General features: G+C 30.8%; 2 protein-coding genes across 2 annotated transcripts; both read right to left on the bottom strand.

Moving 5' to 3' along the window:
* Positions 1–1,691: 1,691 nt before the first annotated feature.
* On the bottom strand, positions 1,692–5,399 carry LOC107462896 (flavin-containing monooxygenase FMO GS-OX-like 2). The gene is made up of 6 exons (XM_016081571.3): positions 4,435–5,399; positions 4,032–4,184; positions 3,188–3,270; positions 2,959–3,094; positions 2,692–2,865; positions 1,692–1,906 (listed from the first exon to the last, which is right to left on the bottom strand). Exons 1-6 carry the CDS (start codon positions 4,792–4,794, stop codon positions 1,730–1,732), a joined length of 1,083 nt encoding a protein of 360 aa, XP_015937057.3. The 5' UTR covers positions 4,795–5,399; the 3' UTR covers positions 1,692–1,729.
* A 6,507-nt stretch (positions 5,400–11,906) lies between these two features.
* On the bottom strand, positions 11,907–13,639 carry LOC107462895 (repetitive proline-rich cell wall protein). Its single transcript, XM_016081570.3, has 2 exons — positions 13,465–13,639; positions 11,907–12,950 (listed from the first exon to the last, which is right to left on the bottom strand). The coding sequence occupies exons 1-2, from the start codon at positions 13,571–13,573 to the stop codon at positions 12,109–12,111; spliced, it is 951 nt and encodes a 316-aa protein (XP_015937056.1). The 5' UTR covers positions 13,574–13,639; the 3' UTR covers positions 11,907–12,108.
* Positions 13,640–21,392: the final 7,753 nt, after the last annotated feature.

The following is a 21,392-nucleotide window of genomic DNA, read 5'->3' as shown; positions in this document are numbered from 1 at the left end:
AAAAGATTTTGGTTAGAAAACGACCTTCTCTACACAAAAGGGAGAAGATTATACGTTCCTAAGTGGGAAAATCTGAGAAGGAAGTTGGTAAGAGAATGCCACGACACCAAGTGGGCTGGTCACCAAGGTCAGCGAAGGACCTTGGCACTCATTGAATCTTCTTATTATTGGCCTCAAATGAGAGATGAAGTGGAGAGCTATGTGAAGACTTGTCTTGTGTGCCAACAAGATAAGATTGAAAACAAGACACCAAGCGGGTTGTTGGAACCTCTGCCTCCATCAGAGCGACCGTGGGAAAGTGTCTCTCTAGATTTCATCTCTGCCTTACCAAAGTCTGAGGGGTTTGGATCTATTCTCGTGGTAGTGGATCGATTTTCGAAGTATGCTACCTTTATATCTGCCCCTACTGACTGCACTGCAGAGGAAGCAGCACGACTATTCTTCAAGAATGTGGTGAAATATTGGGGATTGCCTAAGAGCATCATTAGTGATCGAGATCCACGCTTCACAGGACGACTATGAACAGAGCTGTTCAAACTCCTTGGGTCGGAGGTTCATTTTTCAACAAGCTTCCATCCTCAAATCGATGGGCAGACTGAGAGAGTGAATGCCTTACTCGAGTGTTACTTGAGGCATTTTGTAAGCGCTAATCAGAAGGATTGGACAAAACTCATAGACATTGCTCAATTCTCATACAATCTGCAAAGGAGTGAGTCTACAGGGAAGAGCCCATTCGAGATTGTGACTGGACAACAGCCGCTTACACCTCACTCTCTTTCTTCCTCTTATTCAGGGAAGAGCCCTGGAGCTTATCATATGATTAAATCTTGGGAAGAACAAGCAGATGTCACTTATTCTTACCTCGACAAAGCTGCAAAGAGGATGAAGAAATGGGCAGATAAGAAGAGGAAGCATGCAAGCTATCAAGTGGGAGACAAGGTAATGATCAAACTTCTTCCACAACAATTCAAAGCCTTTCGCAAGGTTCATAAGGGCTTAATCCGCAAATACGAAGGGCCATTTGAGATCATTGGACGTGTTAGGGAGGTTGCTTACAAAGTACAACTCCCTCCCTCTATGAAGATCCACCCGGTCTTCCATGTGAGTATGCTTAAACCATATCATGGAGACCAAGTAGATGTATATAGAAGTATAAAGAGTGGTATGGAATAATCTAGAAACATTTAGAGAGTTGTGGTAGGATAGATATTTGTAAAGAAGGTTCTGGATGATTAATCTGGACCGTTGATTAGATTTAATCCTAACCATCCATTGAGGAGGTGGATGGCTATAAATAGGGGTAAGAGTTAGAGTTTGGGTGTGTGTGAATCATTTGTAACCACACTTGAGCAATAAAGTGTTCTTCCACCAAAGCTTCCTTTCTCTTGTGTTCTCTTGTATTCTTAGCTTTCTTGCTAAGTATTGAGGGTTAGGCTGACTTGGTCTTAGCTCAAGAGATTGAGTAAGTCCGAGTGCCGGCACGGTAGCGTTGGAGTGTGTCCAAGGCCGTGACAGAAGACTACGAATGAAGTCCATTACTCAAATTTACGTAACTCCGTAAATCCGAAAAATCTTTAATTTAATTGATAATCGAAAGAATTTTTAGTAGATAAATAAAATGAGAGTTAAATTGTGTTTAAATTCTTTTAAATTGTTATTCAATTTCAAGAACTAAATTATACAAGGCACGATGTGATCGAAAAAGCACTATACCAAATTAACTTTCACTTTAAGAATGCAATTGCTTTGTTTTAATGATAGCATCCCAATAATGATCATTCCATTCGTCTCTAAACCCTCCATTCATTTCGAAGAAACTCTTAATGTTATGTGAATACATTGCATCCCTCCAATCCTCCAAAGGAGGTAGCCCAACTTGTTCTGCTAACCAATGTTTATAATCACGCTGCCAGAGCAATATATAAATAGATAAATTAAAACATGTAATATAGGTTATATAGCTAAATTAACTTCAAGAAATGTCATACTTAAAATTAATTAATAATAAGACACATTATTCCGCATTCAACTTGAATAGGGCCTACTCATTTATTTTAGAGGTAAAATACACAACAAAAATCATTTTTGATAACCTTTTGTTTGTATTCTTGTTGTCTTGATCCTTTGTTTTGCGCAAGAAAATTTACTCGCGAAAAAATAAATACCTAAATCTGATTTCTAGTGTGAATATAACATTTTGAGTAAAGTGACATAAATAAATTATTCTAAAAATTTATATTTTGCACAGACTAATTCTTAAAAAAATATTAATAAAATTTTTAAGAATAATAAATGTGGACAAGTTAGTTTAAATTAAGATATTTTACGTTAATTATAGAAATTAATTTAAAAGTACTGTATCTACATCTGTTATATTGAAGTATTTTATAAGTACTTTTTTTTAGAGACTAATTTAAATTCTCAGAAATTTATTTATCATTTTACTCTAACATTTTTTATAATAAAAATATTATTTGTACACTAAAATCGGTCATTAAAATCAACTACCAATGTATTTATTATATATAAATACATGTATGAATTTAATTTATTTTCAATATATATTTATATTTTAATATATATTTTATATTCGTGGCTAATTTTTTTTTTGGATGACTATTCGTGGCTAATTTTGTTGTACAAATAACATAGTCATTTTTATAATAATGAGTAAAACAATTGTATGCAAACCTGAAATGAACCAAGGAAGTGAGTGAAGCGTTTGGGTAACCCATTTTCTTGCATGAATTGATAGTGTTGTTGAATGGATTTCATCATCTCCTCTTCTGTAGGCAACACAATTTTGCCAGATAGAATCCTTGCAACCCATTTTGCTTGTAACTCAGCAATCGGGAATACCGGATCCTGCCCACAGATTACTATAATTAATTATCCTTAATTGTTGACATTAAATATGTTAATATGATTGGAAAAAATGAAGGATTAGTGATAAACAACCAGATAAGTTAAACCAATGAAAGAGAGCCATGGCGCCAATGTTGGAGGAAACACATGCTTGTAAAGTGGCCCAACACGATTATCGTCAATGGTTACTACTCCATTCGTTTCAAGGAATGCTATCTGGTTCTTGTATCTGCCATGATTATTATTCCACAAATTAAAATTATCTTAGATAAATAGTAATTAATTAATATGGAATATCAAATGTCTAAATTTTTCAATGTACCCTGTGCAGTGGATTATGGAATCTGCATAAATAGTGACTTCATCTTCAAAAACAACCAAACCATCTTCATTTATACATTTGATCTGAGAAAAAGGATAAATTGAACATTCAAATTATTTTTTTTATTTTTTTAATCATGTATCATTGTCACTTTGTCACAATAACTAAAATCTAACATATTTTCTCCTTATAAATATGTATCTTAGATCTCTTTCAAATGGAGCATGACTTGACTAGTATTCTATCTTCATTAATAATAATATCTATTTTAAACAAAATATAAAATTACATGTGCTTCTAAAAAACCATAAAAATATTAACTTAATTGAAATGATATTTTGAGGTTAATTTTTTTTATGAAAGTGAGATAAGTAATATATTTTAAAAGAAGTGTTAGGAGTCAGTAATTTTTGTAATTTATAACCATTAAGTAGCTATTAATAATATTTTTAATAGTTTGAGATTTCATCCAATGGTGTGGGATTACTCACTTTTCTTTTGCTAGTTACATGTTGGTCAAAATTTAATAAAATTACTAATCCTCTAGACTTTTTCATATTTTAATATTATAATTTTTTGTGTTTTTTAAAATTGTAGAAGGAACTAAAATTGGAAAGTTCAATTTCTATACTTTGAATCTTTTATTTTTTCATATTTTCCAAAAATCGCAGGATCTAATTTTTGCATCCTAAATTAAACGTGTCATATTTAATATTAACACCACGACAATAACTCATAATCCAAAACAATACTAGTATCAACCTAATATTAAAAATAAAAAAAGTGTGTATTTTGTAGGTACTACTATATTTTATCAATAATAACCAACTAATAAGTCTCGTACCGTAGGATGAAATCGTACATTGCTAAAATCTTCCAACTTCACACCCTTCATAAGAGGATTTAGTTTGACTGATACATGAACTTCTTTTGCTACCAATGCAATTTCTCTTGAGATGTCAAAGGAAGTAGGCCCAAGTCCAATTAAAATCACAACCTGTTATACGCTTTTTTGGTTCAATTACTTTATACTAAACTAATTTACAAATTTTGAAAAAAGAATTTATAAATTGATAAATAGTATAAATTAACTAAAAAATATAAACTAATAATAATTGAAACTTCGACTATTTTATGTAACATAAAAAAAATTCTAAAAACAATAATAAAATTTAATTAAATTATTTAACTGTTCAAAAATTACCATTTGACCTGTTATGAGGTGGGAAAAAAAGGGAAAGACGAACCTGTCCTTGGAAAGGTTGAGGAACTCTGTAGTTATGGCAATGCATCTGAAACCCACGCCAATTCTCAATTCCCGATACCTCCGCCACCCTCGGCACCACGTTATGACCAGAGCACACAGCCACCGAGTCAAACACCTCCTGACTCACTGAGTCACCACCACCGTAACTCGCCCTCGACTCAACCACCCACCCCTCCTCCACTTTCTTCACCTTCACCACCTCGGTCTCAAACCGAGTCAACTCATTAATCCCGAACTCGTCCGCGAACTCCTCCAGGAACCGCAGAACCTCTTCGTGGCACGGAAAAGTTCTTGGATCGCCCCTTTCCACGCGACGAAAGGGGTAATCCAAGAATCCCATCAATGGCCGCGGGAGATTCGTGCGGAGAGAACGGTAGAGGCTGCTGTGGACAATTTATCGGGTCGGGTCGAGGCTTAGCGGATCGGATTCTGTTTTGGGGTTGTATAGCCACGTGCCTCCCACGCGCGAGCTCTTCTCGAAAACGACGACGTTGTGGGCTTCTCGTTTGAGCTCGCGTGCTGCTACAAGACCTGAGACGCCGGCTCCTATCACCGCTACTTTCACGGAACGAGACATTGCGTTGACTACAAACTCAAAAGGTAGCACTTTGAAGGTTTTTGTGACTTTGAAACCGTGGACCAGATCTCAGGTTCAACCACCATTTCTTTCGTTAGTGCTGCTTGAATTATTAAACAAAAAGAAGGGAAAGGTTTTTGTTTAATATTCCCAGGGGAAAGGTAGTTTTGGTTTTGGATTTCAAAAAATGTGAGTTGGATAAATCCTATCCTATAACATGCCATGGTTATTCAGTAGTGAAATTCCTCCTTTATGTTCATTTTGAATTTCTATTAAGATATTAATATTTTTATTCTTTACTCATCATAGACCTTTATTATCATACCTCTCTTATATGAAACCATTTTTATTATATTCCATATCTTATAATCGTGTCAAATTTTTTTATCCTATTTTTAAACTTGCTTCGCATATGTATACATTTCTGTGACATTTCAATTTTTATAAATTTGAATAAGAGGGAATTTTTTCATTTTCTGTTTTAGCTTTTTTTTCTTCCTCGCCAAAATTTTTTTTAAAAAATTCTTTCATTTTTCTTCTTCATTCACTTATTTTTTGTTCGTTAGTTTTTATTGGTCTCTTTCATTCATTTTCTTGAGACACACTACTACTGTTAGGTGAAAACACAAAGTTTTGTAGAAAATCTGTCTCAATCACAGATTCGTAATGCTTTGCGATGATGAATTATGTATATTTTTTATTATATATTTAATCTAATGTATATTTTTTAATTTTGGTAATATTTAAAATATTGTTGTTGTTATGTATATGCGTTTTTATTTGATATATGGCTGTTCATGCAGAAAAGTTAGAACTTCATTGTTGTTGTTGGAAATCTATTTCTAATTCACCAAAAAGTCTTAACTTCTTTTCCTTTTATATTCAATTTACTTACAATATACAAAATCAAATGAGATTTTTTATTTCAATGTACGATCAAAAGGTTGGATCTTCTTTCACAATAGAACTTAGTTGGAGGAGTTTTACATCGTCAAAAATTTTTCTTAGCAGGAGAGAGTGTAGATTTTGTCTTCAACATGGCATAATTAAAAGGAGTAAGGTCAAATTTGATGTCCTTATTGATGATGAGAAATCAATGAATTTAAAAGTTTTTAAGTATTTAGTATTTATTAACATTTTCTCTTCTATCAAACACTAGATCCTTTTAATTATTTATTATGCAGTTAATTTGTTTATATTTCTCATTATTTTTTCTACTTATATATATAATGGATATATTTATTTGAATATAGTAGTCTAATTATCATGCTTATTATTTTCTTCTTTATTAATTTATGTTTTTTTATTAATTTTTCTTCTAGAATACTTTATACATAAATTTTTGTTGTATTTTTATATGGTATCCAAGTTTTTACTATAAAATTGTTGTATTCTAATTATCAGATGATTCTGTGCAGCTATATGATAATTTGTTAACTGATAAAATTTTAAACTAAATCATACTCATGTAATCAGCTTCAAAATTTCTCTTATATCATATGTAACGGTAATTTATATACTATTGAAAAATCATATAATCCTTATAATATATTTATAGTTTTTTACGTCTTTTTTCAATAAATATATAACTATTTGTATAAATGTATCATCCTGTATGTCTAAACATAGAGTGAATTATTATTATTCAATGCACCCAAACCATATATCCATTAATATTGAGCTTGCTACGATAACTCAAATTTATATTCTTAAACACAATTTAACACTTTCATATCGTATATAATTTTTTTGGTATTAATCACAATTATATATTTAGTTGTTTCTTTAAAGTATTGGATTACTTTCAGTGACTTCTCATTCATTTTACACATAAAATAATTCAATCAATATTTCGGCATTTATTTTATACTAATTTATTTTAATGAATTTGTACTCCACTTGATAGTTTAACTTTTCTCTAAATCATACATTTTTATTTTTTTTCACTGTTCTATAACAGTACATAGTACTCAATTCTTTATCTACTTTACTATTCACATCATTATTTTTTTGTTTTTATATTTATTTACATGTGTCACTTAAATTCGTACATTCTATTTGGTTTAATTTTTTTTTTTGTGTGTACAATATCATTACTCATGATTTCAATTATTTATCATGATTTTTTTTCAACCAATATCTTAATTGTATATCATGATTATATCTATGTTCTTCTTCATTATTATTAATTTTTTTTGTGAAAGTACATTATAAATATTGCCTTCCTTCAATTTATTTTACCACATCAAAACAACTCTTTTAGTACTATCACAAAATTAGCTTGATTATATTTTTTTAAAATTTTAAACAATAACTTCATCTTTCGATTTGCTAAAGGATATTAAAACTGCTCACCAAAGTCAAAACGACAGGATAAATGTTAGAGTTTTAAAATTGTGATCAATCTCACCAAACAATCTAAAATTATTATAGAACACTCGTACATATGCTATTAACATAAAAACACTTTTATAATGAATACTTTTTATTAAACTTACTATACCGGTGTATGGCACGGGACAATTCATTAGTTGTTTTTATAATTAAGTTTAATTAAATTTTTTTTATATAAATGCTATTTGTATATTAGTAATGGGATAAAACACATTATCAAACCAAACATCAGCCAATATTATCCGAAAATCCCAACATAAAAAAATGTTATACGAATGTCCTCGTACATATATTTATATAAATCGAATTGGTTAAATTTAATTTATACATTATAGTATTAAATCGAATCAACATGATTCGAATTAGTAGGGAACATTGTAAATCGAATTTAATTTATACATTATAGTACTAAATCGAATCAACGTGTATTTTATATTAATTTTAAACATGCAAACCAAAAAAATATTAATTTTAAACATAAATATCAATACAAAAATATCTCTTATTTTTTTTTTACTAAAAATAGGAATACTCGAACCCACGACCTGTAACACCATACCACGCAGACATTTATACCTAGGATGTAAAACAAAAGTGGCGAGACACTATAACCTCTTTAAATAAAATATAAATACGTATAATAGTCAAAGGAAGGTAGTATACTAGAAGTCTTGAAAAATAGATAAAACGAATCGCAAAATTTAAAAGCGCAACTCTGATACGTAATTTGCGTAAGACAAAATTATTGTTCTTAAAAACACACACATGTGTGTGTGAGAGATGCCTAGCGAGATGTCTCTCAAAATACAACATTGTATGGAATGAGAACGGGAAATTCTCAGCATGGTAAAGGTGTCACGCACATAAGATATAAGGTCTTGAGAATGCCAGAGGTAATCCTAGAACGCCGACACTCATATTATAAGACTTAAAGAACTAAAACAAAAATCATAAAGTAGGATGGTTTTCTAAGGATTCTAACTAAACCAGACCTTAAAACTTGACTAAACTCCCTAACTTCCCGTTTTTCTTCCGATTCTCCAACACCAGTGGTACCGCACAAACAAACAAGCAAGCAAGGGAAAACACAAACAACTAGTATACAAGTACTGCAATTAGCGAATATAACAATTAACATAATAAGTTCACTTAGACGTTCTCAATTAATGCACAAATAAGCAAGCAAACAATATGCACATGATGCATGCCTATCCTATGGATGATGAGTCTCATCTGTCGGTTATCAAGCCAACCCGACAAGTCTGGCTGTTAAGTGTCCGGCCACCTCACGTAGAGTCAACAAAGTATCGAGTCTCAACCTGGAACACGTGGTGGTAAGCCACGGTACTTTACCCAGAAAAACTTGTATATCAGATAATCATTTCACATTCATTCATTACTTACTCATCATATAATTGCACTTTTATACATAACTCATCATAACCCAGAGCAAGTGGGGCGAAACCACAACCCTTGTGTCTACCCGCGGAGTCTCTATACTAACCAACCTGGAGCAAGTGGGGCGGAACCACAACCCTTGCGTCTACCCAAGAGATACATTCTCATATGCCCAGGAAGAACAAAGGAGGGGATCCTAACCTCCCACCATCTCACTGAGGGCGATTTTACAATACTAGAAGGAACAAGGAAGGGGATTCTCACCTTCTACCATCTCATTGGGTCGCACTTTCAAGAAAGAGTACTCAGATGTAACATTTATTTATATATATATATTCACCCTACCTCTTCATACCTAAATCATCACTTCACAAACTTTTTTCATCTCCATGTTACTACTTATTCCTAAACCCTAAACCCATATATATATATATTCACCATACCTCTTCATACCTAAATCATCACTTCACAAACTTTTTTCATCTCCATGTTACCACTTATTCCTAACTTCATCTCATTACTAGGCTTACTAACAACATCTAGGGTGAAAGGAATAAAAATAGAGGTTTAGAGGATCCAAAATTAAGCTTTAAAACACAAAACTCATTTGTTAAAAATAGGAGTCACGCGTACGCATAGGAGTGCATTACTGAAAAGTTAAGCATACGTGTGGGCATGCATTTTGGCTCATTTTGCGTACGTAACCTCCTTTGCGCGCACACATGCGTGTCAAACATAAATGCATGGTCGCGTAAAAGAGATTCGCGTATGCAGAACTCCCAGGTCACACGTACACGTGGGCCTACGTTTTATAAAATTTTTTTGCTAAGCCTGAAAACTTGTGGAATTTCAATTTTGAATCTCAAACTTTCAACGCACATAATTTTTTTGTTTTAAATCATTTTTCTTCCGTTTTTCGAATGACGTAAACTTCATGAACCCAATTTTTATATAAAATATATTTGAAATAATTTGATGGTTCGAAAGCTCACCGAAATTTGGCCAAAAGTCAATTTTACACAAAAATCCCTCACCTCTATTTTCATTAACAATCCACTCAAACCTCAACATTTTACATATATAATTCACCACAATTCAACACTTTTGATTTCATTGTCTTCATAGTTGCTTAAATGGTACTTATAGCTCAGAGAATATTTTCATAATTTCTCGTTGAAGCATGAATAAAAATGTGATCTTCTATTACGTTGAGATTAGGAATGGCAGCGGGATGGGTTTTTGCCCTATCTTAACCTATTGATCCATAATGGAAGAAGTGCCAAGTATCGATGTTTCTGGATTCTCTAGCCAAAAGGGAATATCACACTGACGGCAGGTTGGTCTAGATAAGTATAGTACCCACCATTTATTAGTCTTAACGTCATTAACTCACATAGATTTTACTAGTACTCATAGAGAAGAACAATAGGCTTTTTAGTTCATGACTTTTTCATTATATAGAACACACACTTTACAAACATATAACTACCACCTAATTTTTTACAACCAAACATGCCACACCTTATTCATCTTATCGGTCAGAAGCACCCAATTCAACAAACGCACAGCCACATAAAGGTTTGAGCACATATTCTAGATACGGTGAAAAGAGGAATGGGACCATTGGATCCATTCCTGGGGGCTGGGCACAGTTTTCTTGCATGTGCAACTTCTAGTCGAGCCGTGTTGGCGTTGAACCCATTACAATCCTGGTGGTGCAGACATTCTAATTTTTTCAAGGTGAAAATTTAGGTGTAGTTAATTTTACGTGAAGTTTATAGCTAAGATTCCTTAAATGACAATTTAGTTAAATCTATTAAATCATTTAACAATTTTCAGCTATTCCAATTTCACATAAAGTTAACTATATAAAAGTTTCCACCTTTTTTCAAACCGACTACACATGTATACATGACACCGCACTATAGGCGAAACTGTTAGCCGTGACGTGCATACTTATATGACTTAGTGCTACGATACTACATTAGTTGTCATTTTTTGGTTACCACTATCGTTGGTTATCGCTTATTTATTAAGTACTATCATTTCTTACTAGAGACATGCCTTAATATGAATATCTACCATGTTTACTTAGTGCTTCTAATTGCTTCAAACATTACAATATTTTTCATTATGCATTATACTTTTTCACTTTGGCTCCCAAGTCCATGCCATGATGATATCTGTTATACTGCTTGGTTTTAAAAGCACACAAACTCAAAACAATTGTTATTTAATAAACCTTTTATCCATAGTGTAAACGGGTACAATTTTCATACTCAACTCTACTATTTATGCTTATCACTCCAATGATATTGCCACTTACGATGACAACAAATTTGTTTTATTGTAAGAACTAAAATATTTATAAATATTTACTCACAATATACCATGAAATAAATATCATCACACCTAGATAAGAAAATTTTCATACACTAAAATTGTCTCTTAGTAAATAAATACTACACTATAATGATTCATATAATAGTACTATTTTTTTTCTTTTGTTTTTTTGTATGATATCCCACAACCTAACAAGTCAAGGATTTATTACTAACCAATAGGTTGCTGTATTCACAAGACGGGATTCAAATCCCCAACATTTACTTAAACGGACTAGTAAACTAACCACTAGACCAACTCAACTTAATTACATAATAGTGCTTTTTAACCCTCCAAAACCTCATTACCATCATTATTTTTTGGTAATTCATGGCTCATTAGTTTCCGTACACCTAAAACTATTAATCATTTTTGGCACCAGTGTTTTTTCTTTTCTTTGGTACAATTGGCACCAGTTTTAATTCTAGGTTTTTAACTATTACTTCGGCTTATGTCATATCATAAACCAATCAATCAAAATAAAAAAAAAATTACATCACTCTTCAAAATTATCCATTACCTCTTTTTAGTCCATTACCGATATTTTATTTCAACCGTACCATAGAATTTCTCACAAATTTTTGCATATAGAGTAATCTTACTCTCAATGCAATAGTTATAGAAACATTAAATCAAAACACAAATTGATATTAAAAATGTTAAAAACATTAAACAAAAGAAAAAGAAACGATGCTGCCATTCTTTAGTTTAATTATTATTAAAATCGATTTACAATAGCAATATAGAACTTCTTAAAGAGAAAATATTAAAGAGCACAACTGTTTCTCAATACAATACACACAAACTGAAATACTATATTATTTATGAAACCATAATTCTGAAGATACAAACATCATAAAACTTTTATTGTAGAATAAGGCTAAGAAGACTCTTATAATAATCTTAAGGACTTGGAATTGGCTTAGGAGGTAGAATTGGTTTCTTGAATTCAGGGTGAAATGGTAATTTAGGAATAGGCTCTTTAAAGAGAGGCTTTGGCTTTAGAAATGTCTCTTGCTCAACCTCTGGATTATGTGGAGGGAAGAAAGGTTTCTTGGGGATTGGAAATGGTTTAGGAAATGGCTTAACAAGTGGAATTGGAACGGGCTTTTTCACTATAATCGGTTCTGGAATGGGCTTAACAATAGGAATTGGTTTCGGAATAGGTTTGAAAATTGGAATAGGCTTAACAACTGGAATTGGCTTTAACACTGGAATAGGCTTCACAACTGGAATAGGCTTAACAACTGGAATAGGCTTCAACACCGGAATAGGCTTCACAATTGGAATTGGCTTTGGAATAGGCTTAACAACTGGAATTGGCTTCAACACTGGAATAGGCTTCACAATTGGAATTGGCTTTGGAATAGGTTTAAACACCGGGATATGCTTCACAACAGGAATTGGTTTAACAACTGGAATAGGAACCGGTTTTTTAATTATAACCGGCTTTATTACAGGTTTAACAATTGGAACCGGTTCAGGAATAGGTTTCACAATAGGAACCGGTTTTGGTATGGGCTTAACAATTGGAATTGGCTTAACAACTGGAATCGGCTTTGGTATAGGCTTAACAATGGGAATCGGCTTGACAATAGGAATTGATTTTTTGAAAAATGGCTTTTCAAAAATCGGTTTTGGATGAAAAAACCCTTTGAATTTTGCGTCTCTATCATGAGCTTCTTCGGGGGTTTTTGTTGCCGAGTCTTGGTTCCCAAGTTTACTCTCGCTCTTGGCTTCATTTCCTGTTTCAGAAATGCAAAGGAAAAGAAAAGTTGAAAATTAATAATAACTTATATTCATAATAATAACAAATGAGACATAATTTATAGAAAGATTTAACGTGCACTACTTAAATGGCTATATGCAACTAATTATACTCATTGTTGAAAGTGTAATAAGAGTAAATGATTTGTTATTTATAAGGTTTAATTATTTCGTTAATATTATATGGTTTTTTAGTTAGGATTTTATAGTTTCAAAATTTAGAATTAGTTTTCATTTTTTTTTTTAAATACAATAATATTTATATTTAGACTATGTTATAATTCATCGTATATCAAATACATACAAGAGTGAATATTTCACAAAACTTTGTGTATTTAAAAAAATAGATAGAAAAGACTTAATTAAAATTTTTTTATCTAATACAAAAATTGAAGTACAAACTTTTAAATGGTAATAAGAATAATTTACTTAAGAATTTGATAAAATTATAACAATCTAGACAATAATTAAGCCTATGTATAATAAACAAACCTGAAAGTTGAGTTGCCAGCACAGCGGAGTTAGCAAAAAAGCTAACAAGAATGAAGAGAGGGAGCAAGAAGCGCAAGAATGCGCAGTCAAATGTGGAAACCTTTCTCATTGAGAAAACTAATAATATTCCACACACCAAACCTTGAAAGGGAGCAAATAGAAACAAGTATCTTAATAAGACTTGTGTGTGTGTTGTTGAATGTACTATAAGCTGTGTTATTTATACTACTTAGATTATAGTATGTAGTCCAACTACTAGTACTGTGCATCAATTACATTTAAATTTTGTTAATACTGAGAGATTTTAGGTTTAGTAGTTGTGAATTGTGTTTAAAGATTATTGGAGTGACGAGCGATTAGCACCGTTTTTGTCGATAAATACAGTGCTCTTTTAATGAGCCTCCCAAGTTAGGTGTTTTAATTTGTGTACTTTATTATATATTACCTGAAACTTAGATGAAGAAATAATACTTATCATTATTATTAATAGCTTCAAGTACAAGTTTGTGTGTATGTGTGAAATCTATCATATTTCATTATTTTTTGAGTATTGACAATTGTTGTGGCACTTCGTCACTACTGATTAATTTCCTTTTCACGTGTAAAGTGTATTAGGTAGTAGGCATGAGGTCCTTAAGCAAACAACCATCATTATCAGTATAACATAGGGAAAAAAATTATTAAATTTATTAGTCTTATAATAAAATTTATTAAAAATTTATTTGTTTAATGTGTATTGTAAAAATTTGGTTAAAAATAATAGAAGGATCGATCTGTCTAATAAAAATAATTCTTGATGACTTCTAAAAAATTAAAATTTGTTCAGACCAACTTAAAGTGTATGTTCAATTTGAAATTGGTTTAATTATTATTCTGTCATTTTTAGTTAGGTTTTTATACTTTTTTCTTTTCAATTAGGTTCTTACATCATATCAAATTTTGTAATTAAGTTCTAACTATAATAAAAACGTTGAAATTAACAAAATATTATGTTAAACTGTACAGAATATTCCATTAATTTTACCATTTTTATCATAGCATAGACTTAATTGCAAAATTTGATATGTTATATAGGGACTCAATCGAAAAGAAAAAAAGTATAAAGATCTAACTATCAATTTAATAAAACTATAAAAACTAAGAAAACAATTAAACCATTAAAATTCTTTTAAAACCAATTTTGATATTTTTAAACCACAAAAAATATTCTCAAAAGATTTAAACACCTACAAAAATATCCCTAAAAGATTAAAACAACAAAAATTCCTCAAAACATTTAAAAACATGATAAAAATTAACTATATATATTATTTTAATACGATTTATTATTAATATAGTTAGAAATATAAAATGTTTTTATTTTTAAAATTTGATCATTTATGCCAAGAAAACTTTTTTATGGTCAAAACCTAATAAAGAATGAAAAAGAGGTTTAGGATCGTCAACTTGTACTTTTGTTTATTACCTCTTTTAAATAGTTATTCATTTATAAATACATAAATTTTTTGTCAAATATATAAATTATTTATTATTTACAATATTTTTTATTTTTATCATGTTTTTTATACCTTTTACAAAATTTGTATAATTTTAATTTTCTTAAGAGTATTTTTGTTGGTGCTTAAATCTTGTAAGATATTTTGTGTTTTACTCGGATAGAAAATTTATCAACCTTTTATTACAATCAATCATCTTTATCTTTTTTTCTCCCTCCCTATCTCATTATCTGCCCATCTAATTAATTAAAAATTATATTTGAATTTTTTGAGCTATTACTCATTGACAAAAATTTAGAAAGATAGGAAATTCGAACCCGTAACCTCTTAATTGAGTATGGAAAGTCTATACCATTTGAGCTATTACTCATTAGCATTAAATGGCTGTTTGCTAAAAAGAAAAAAAAGTTTATTATTTGATTAACCCACATTAAAAAAAAAACTGTTTCAAGAAAAACGGTTTTTTTTTTCCAAAATACAATGCGAAGCTTCTCATCCCTCCATTCTCTCTTGTTTGTTGAAAAGAAAAATTGTTTTTACATTTTCCTTTTTTGAATTTTTTTTATCTGTTTTTTAAATATATAATTGTTAACTGAAAAAGTAGTTGGTTCTCTGATTGGACCTCAAAAAATAAATTGCTCAGAGATAAACAACGTAAAGCTTAGATTCTATGTTATCTGATATTATTATTATTATTATTAAAATGGTGATTGGAACAAACAAATGAAAAGTGATAGAAATATTAGAAATCTAGAGAGAAAAAAGTAATGTGTTTATGCATATCTGAGTTGTGTGTGAATATGAGAACACCTAGTTATATATAGAAAGAAAAAGTCTAGGAATTAACATTTTTGTTAAAATTTAGCTAGCATTTAATTATAAAAAAAAATAATTAATCATATATTATTAGATGTCATCTCACATCATTAAAAATATTAACGATGATTAATTAATTGCTAAACATCACAATTCGACTGACTCCCTAACACTTTTTATATAGAAATATTTGACAACTATTACAATTCCTAATAATATTTATTATCTAACCATCTATCTTAAATACTGTATAATATAGTTACTTTAATATATCCTTTAAACTCAAGTAGAAGCTAGATGAAATCATTTTGAGTTTGAAACACTAAATTTAAAAAATGTATAGGATGATGAGCTTTGTAAAAATATTAACTATTTGATCCATAGTCACAACAACTATTAGACGAATAGCACTAATGAGAAGAAGTTAACATACAAAGCGATAATCAATCTCGATGTGTTTAATATATTCGTAAAAGATATTATTATGGACAATTTGAATAACACTACTGTTATCACAATAATGATCAGTGAGAGAAGACTCAATAGCCCCCAAATCTTCAAGAAGCCAATAAATTGTCAGTACTTCAACAGAAATAATGTTAGCCAAAATATGATATTCTACTTTAGTGCTTGAGCGAGTAGTGAAAGTTTATTTTTTAGCTTGCTATGAGATAAGAAAGTCATAAAAAAAAAGCAATTAGTAGTAGAACGTCAATAAGTGGGGTCACTAGCCCAATCAGCATCAGAATATGTCTGAAGAGTCAAAGAAGATTGAGCCAAAAAATGAAGACCCTAAAACATAGTACCCTTGATATAACAAAGAATACGAAGAACAACAACATAATGAGTAGTGTAGGGGCTGATAAGAACTGACTAGCAACATGAACATGATAAGCAATATCTGGTCAAGTAACATTGAAGTAAACAAGACCACCAACCACCTGTCTGTAGAGAGTGGGATTATCCAAAATTGTGCCATCCAACGGAGTGAGACGAGCATTAGGCTCAAGATGAGTACATTCTGTGTGACTATCAGTAAGTCCAGCACTTTGTTTGAGAAAGATAAATGCCATCATTTGACGGGATGACTTCAAGACCAAGAAAATAATTAAGAGATCCAAGATCTTTCATTTCAAAATGGTAGTTGAGGTTGGCTTTAAGATCAGCGATGCCATCAGCATCATCTCCAATAATGATCATGTCATCATCATGTAATAGGAGAAAAACAACACCTTTGGTACTATTGCGAATGAAAAGAGCATTCTCATAAGGATTGTAAATGAAATCGAGATTGTAGACAGTAATGCTAAGCTTTTCAAACCATTCTAGAAGAGCTATTTTAAGATCATAAAGTGCTTTTTAAAGACGACAAACTTTGTTAGGAGAAAAAGAATATCCCAGATGAGATTTCATGTAAACCTTTTTTGTAAATCATCATTAAGAATGGCCTTTTTTACATCTATCTGACTGAGAAAAGAACAACAGCAATTACAAGAAGAACTCGAATAGACATGAGGTGAGCATTAAGAGAAAAAATCTCTTCATAATCCATATTATATTCTTGAGTGCATCATTGAGCAACTAATTGAGCCTTATATCTGTCAATAAAACCATCAAAGCGAGTTTTGATGTTGTATACTCATCTACTGGCCACTATTTCCTAATAAGAAGAAGGATCAACTAAATCCCACGTGTGTGCTTTATCTACTGCTTGGATTTCTTCCTTCATTATTTGCTGTCAATTTGGATCCGTGGAGGCTTCTTTGTATGACTTAGGTTCATGGATGTGAAGGATAGTAGCAAAACATTAATAATAAAGAACACGAGGAGGTGGGCCTTGGAAATGCAAGTGTATGGAGGAGGAAGGATTACAGGAGAAGGATCATTGTTTGGTCTTGGATCATCAGGAACAGGAGAAAGCGCAAAATAGGAGGATCAAGAGGTGGACTAGAAACGGTGTCTGTAGTTTAAAGGAGGAGAAATTAGAAAATATGTGATGCTCATAAAATACAACATGACGAGATATGCGAAGTTGTCTAAAGATGGGATCCTAACAATGCTAGACTTTATGTTTAGTACCATAACTAAGAAAACATCACGGACAAGTACGAAGTTCAAGTCTATTATGTTCATGGGGTTAAAAGAGAACAAAATAGACAAACCACAAAATCTAAGAGAACTATAGTTAGGTGACATATTATAAAGATGCTCAAAAGGAATTATGTTACTAAGAACAGAGGAAGAGGAAGACTATTAATAATGTGAACAGTAATGAGGATAGCTTCAACACTATACACGTTTAGCACAAGAAGAGGAAATGAGCATTTCATGAACAGATCAAGGATGTGACAATGCTTGTGTTCTGCTTTTTCATTTTGTTGAGACGTATCGGAACAAGAGAACTTAAACAAGGTGTCTTGCTCGGCATGGAATTTCAAAAGTTTGGTATCACGGTACTCCATTACATTATCACGTCAAAAAATTTTAATGACTTTAGAAAACTGTGTTTTAATCATAGTAACAAAATTGATGTAAAGCTGAGGCAACTCGGGTCTATTAGACATCAAATAAATTTAAGTGAACCGTGAATAATCATCAATAAACACTACAAAATATCGAGCCCTACCCAAAGAAGTTGTGGGAGCAGGGTCCAAATATTAGAATATATAAGATCAAAGGAAGAACAAGCAAGAGATGAACTATTATTAAAAGACAAAGTTGGTTGTTTTGCAGTTTGACAAGAAATAATGCAATCAAAAGATTCATATTGACTGATCCTAAAATTTTCTCAGAGTTGAAATAGCCTTTCGACCTTACATCCAGCCCCGATAATTTATCTCGTCTGAAGATCCAGCACATGATAATCAGAAATAAAGAAATTGACATACAAACTAAGTTCAACTAATTGATCTATAGAGATAAGATTAAAGTTTAATTTAGAAATGGAATAAGCATCGAGAAGATGGAGATCAAAACGTGTGATAGATCTTTTATGATTCACATGCATAAGGGATCCATCAGTAGTGTGGTTAGAAGGTATTGTGGTAGTGGTTGATAAAGAGAAAAGATGGTGCATGGGTGATATGTGATTAAAACAACCAGAATCAAAATACCATTTAGAATTACTTAAATAAGCGGATAAAGCAGCAAAGGTATTACCAAAGAAGGAGAGTAGTTTTTTAAGGAAAGACTCAATATCAGTTAGAGAAATAAGAGATGAACTACCAGAAGTAGATGAGGTAGATGCATCAGCAGCAACAACAGTAACAGGCATGGGCTTAGAAGCGTTAGAATGAGGATGATTTTTATTCTAATATTTATGAGCCGGATGAGTAAGACAAGTAGTAATCAAGTGGCTTAGTTGTTTGCAGTAATGACAAAACATGATGGAATAGTTAGAGGCAATGTGACCTTTCTATTTGAATTTCTAGTATTCGATGGAGGGACAATCTGGAAGAACGTAACTAGAACGACTACAATTTCAACAAAATTTCGCCTTTGTTAGTAACTTCAAAAACAACAACAAATTTGAAATAAGTCAACCAAAGACGTGTCTTGTCCTCCATCGAGTTCTCTCTTCTCTTCACCCTCGCCGTCGGCATCGATCTCTCTGTTTGTCGCCGTCGAGCTCGCTCTCTGTCTCTCTGTCCCTTTCTCTAGTAAGTATTAAGCACTGCTTCTTGAATTTGTTTTTGCTTGTTTTGTACTGTTAATCTGTTGTTAATAATACTGATTCAGTTGCTGGGTTAGTTCAGTGATTCTGAGTTGCTATATTCTACCATAATAATATTATTGTTGGTTTTTTTTTATTTGTCTTTCTGTCCCTTCTTCTGGTAAGCATTAAGCACTGTTTTTGAATTTGTATTTAATTTTTTGCCTATTTTGCACTATTAATTTGTTATTAATAATACTGATTGAGTTATTGGGTTAGTTCACTAATTCTGAGTTGTTGAGATTTTGTTAATTTCTAATTATTCTTGATTTGTTATATTCTATCATAATAATATTATTGTTGGTTTTCTTAATTTTTAATTTTGTGTGTTAATTTTAATGATGTCCAACAATCTCAAATAGGTTCTATATTTTTATATACTAATGCTGATTTATTATACATGGATAATGCTATACTTTTATATCTTAATAGTTAATAGTGAATAAAATAACAAAATTTGTTTCATTCAATAAATTTATAGTTAATATATAAAATTGTAAAATTTTAAATTTTATTAGGTTAAAAATAATTAAATTTAAATATTTAAAATTATATATAAAATTTTTAATAATTTTATTTAATATTTAATTAAATCGGTTAAATTCAATTAAACTTCGATCGAACCATTAAACTAATAACTCAGTCTTATTGGTTCATTGACCAATCCAATTCTCAACCTTGACTAAAGATTTAAACCCCAAAAAAATAAATATTTTTTTTTCCATTATTAACTTCGGTCAAATCTTGAACCCGAATATACCTATTGCAAGATAAGGAAATTTACCACTAAATCAAGGTCTCGCGTGTAGAAACAAACAAACTTATATAGTACCAATAGAAAGATATATTTTGTTGGATAAAATATAATTCATTATTTTTTTTATTGTTTATCGTATTCTCAAACTAACAAGTTAATAATTAATTTATCGCAGATTTGAATTTTATTTACGAATTTATTGTTGGTCAATCAATTACTACATGTACGAGATAAGATTCAAACTCTTAATATTTATTTAAGCGACTTAGCCATTCCACTAAACTAAATTAGTTAAATATGGATCATTGTTAATAATTGTTTTTTTAAAGAATCAAGATTGGAGCTATATGAGAATTCAAACACACGCAAATTGAACATTAGCTTATGGACCTATATATATGCAGGCCCAATAAATAAAAGACATGCCAATCTAATTGATCATTCAATGCAATGCATGGCCAATTAACATAGCAGAAGGCATTATGGAGGTTACAACTAATATAAATTAGAAATCAATTCCCAAAAGGTAATTATCTATTTTATTACAAAACTACCTCTAACGTTCTTTTAATTTGAACGTAAGAATGCTTATGCAAATAGGTTATTGAATCTTTAGCTTTCAAAGCAACCTAATATAGATGAATGAATGAAAAAGATGAAATACTGATATTAGATTGAAGGGTGTAAAAGTAACAAGACAGCTAGAGTTATACACTACTCCACTGCTATTTATATATGCACTAAAAATATATAATAATTAATTTTAATGGTTAATTTTAATGTATAAATAACTTTTTTTATATACGCTAGAGTACACAAGGAATTCTATAGCCAAAAACTTATAACTTCCTATCAACTTTCCTTTCTATTTTTGGGTATTCTGCTATAGCAGTTAATAAAGACTTTGAGTCTTTATCCTTTACAGTTTACACCTCCTCAAACTTAGATTTGATCTTTAAACCACTCTATGTTTTTCTACTCAACTTTAATATTTACTAATAAACTACATATGCATTGTATTGAACATCTATTTTGATAATTAGTTTTCAAACATAAATTAGAGTAAAAATCAATTGAAACAAAAAAACATTTTATACTTTTATCTATCTAAGTAACTATTATTATTATTATTATTATTATTATTATT

This window comes from Arachis duranensis, chromosome 8 (assembly GCF_000817695.3).
Source record: "Arachis duranensis cultivar V14167 chromosome 8, aradu.V14167.gnm2.J7QH, whole genome shotgun sequence".
Lineage (NCBI taxonomy): Eukaryota > Viridiplantae > Streptophyta > Magnoliopsida > Fabales > Fabaceae > Arachis > Arachis duranensis.
The sequence above is the reverse complement of the archived record's forward strand: the minus strand, read 5'-3'. Positions and strand labels throughout refer to the sequence as shown.

Coding starts and splice junctions, on each gene's coding strand:
- LOC107462896 (XM_016081571.3), bottom strand. CDS start 4,794: ATGGGATTCTTGGATTACCCCTTTCGTCGCGTGGAAAGGGGCGATCCA. Junction 2,866..2,958: donor TCATTGGTTTAACTTATCTG/GTTGTTTATCAC, acceptor ATCTGTGGGCAG/GATCCGGTATTCCCGATTGC. Junction 1,907..2,691: donor ACTTCCTTGGTTCATTTCAG/GTTTGCATACAA, acceptor TTGCTCTGGCAG/CGTGATTATAAACATTGGTT.
- LOC107462895 (XM_016081570.3), bottom strand. CDS start 13,573: ATGAGAAAGGTTTCCACATTTGACTGCGCATTCTTGCGCTTCTTGCTC. Junction 12,951..13,464: donor GCTGGCAACTCAACTTTCAG/GTTTGTTTATTA, acceptor TTTCTGAAACAG/GAAATGAAGCCAAGAGCGAG.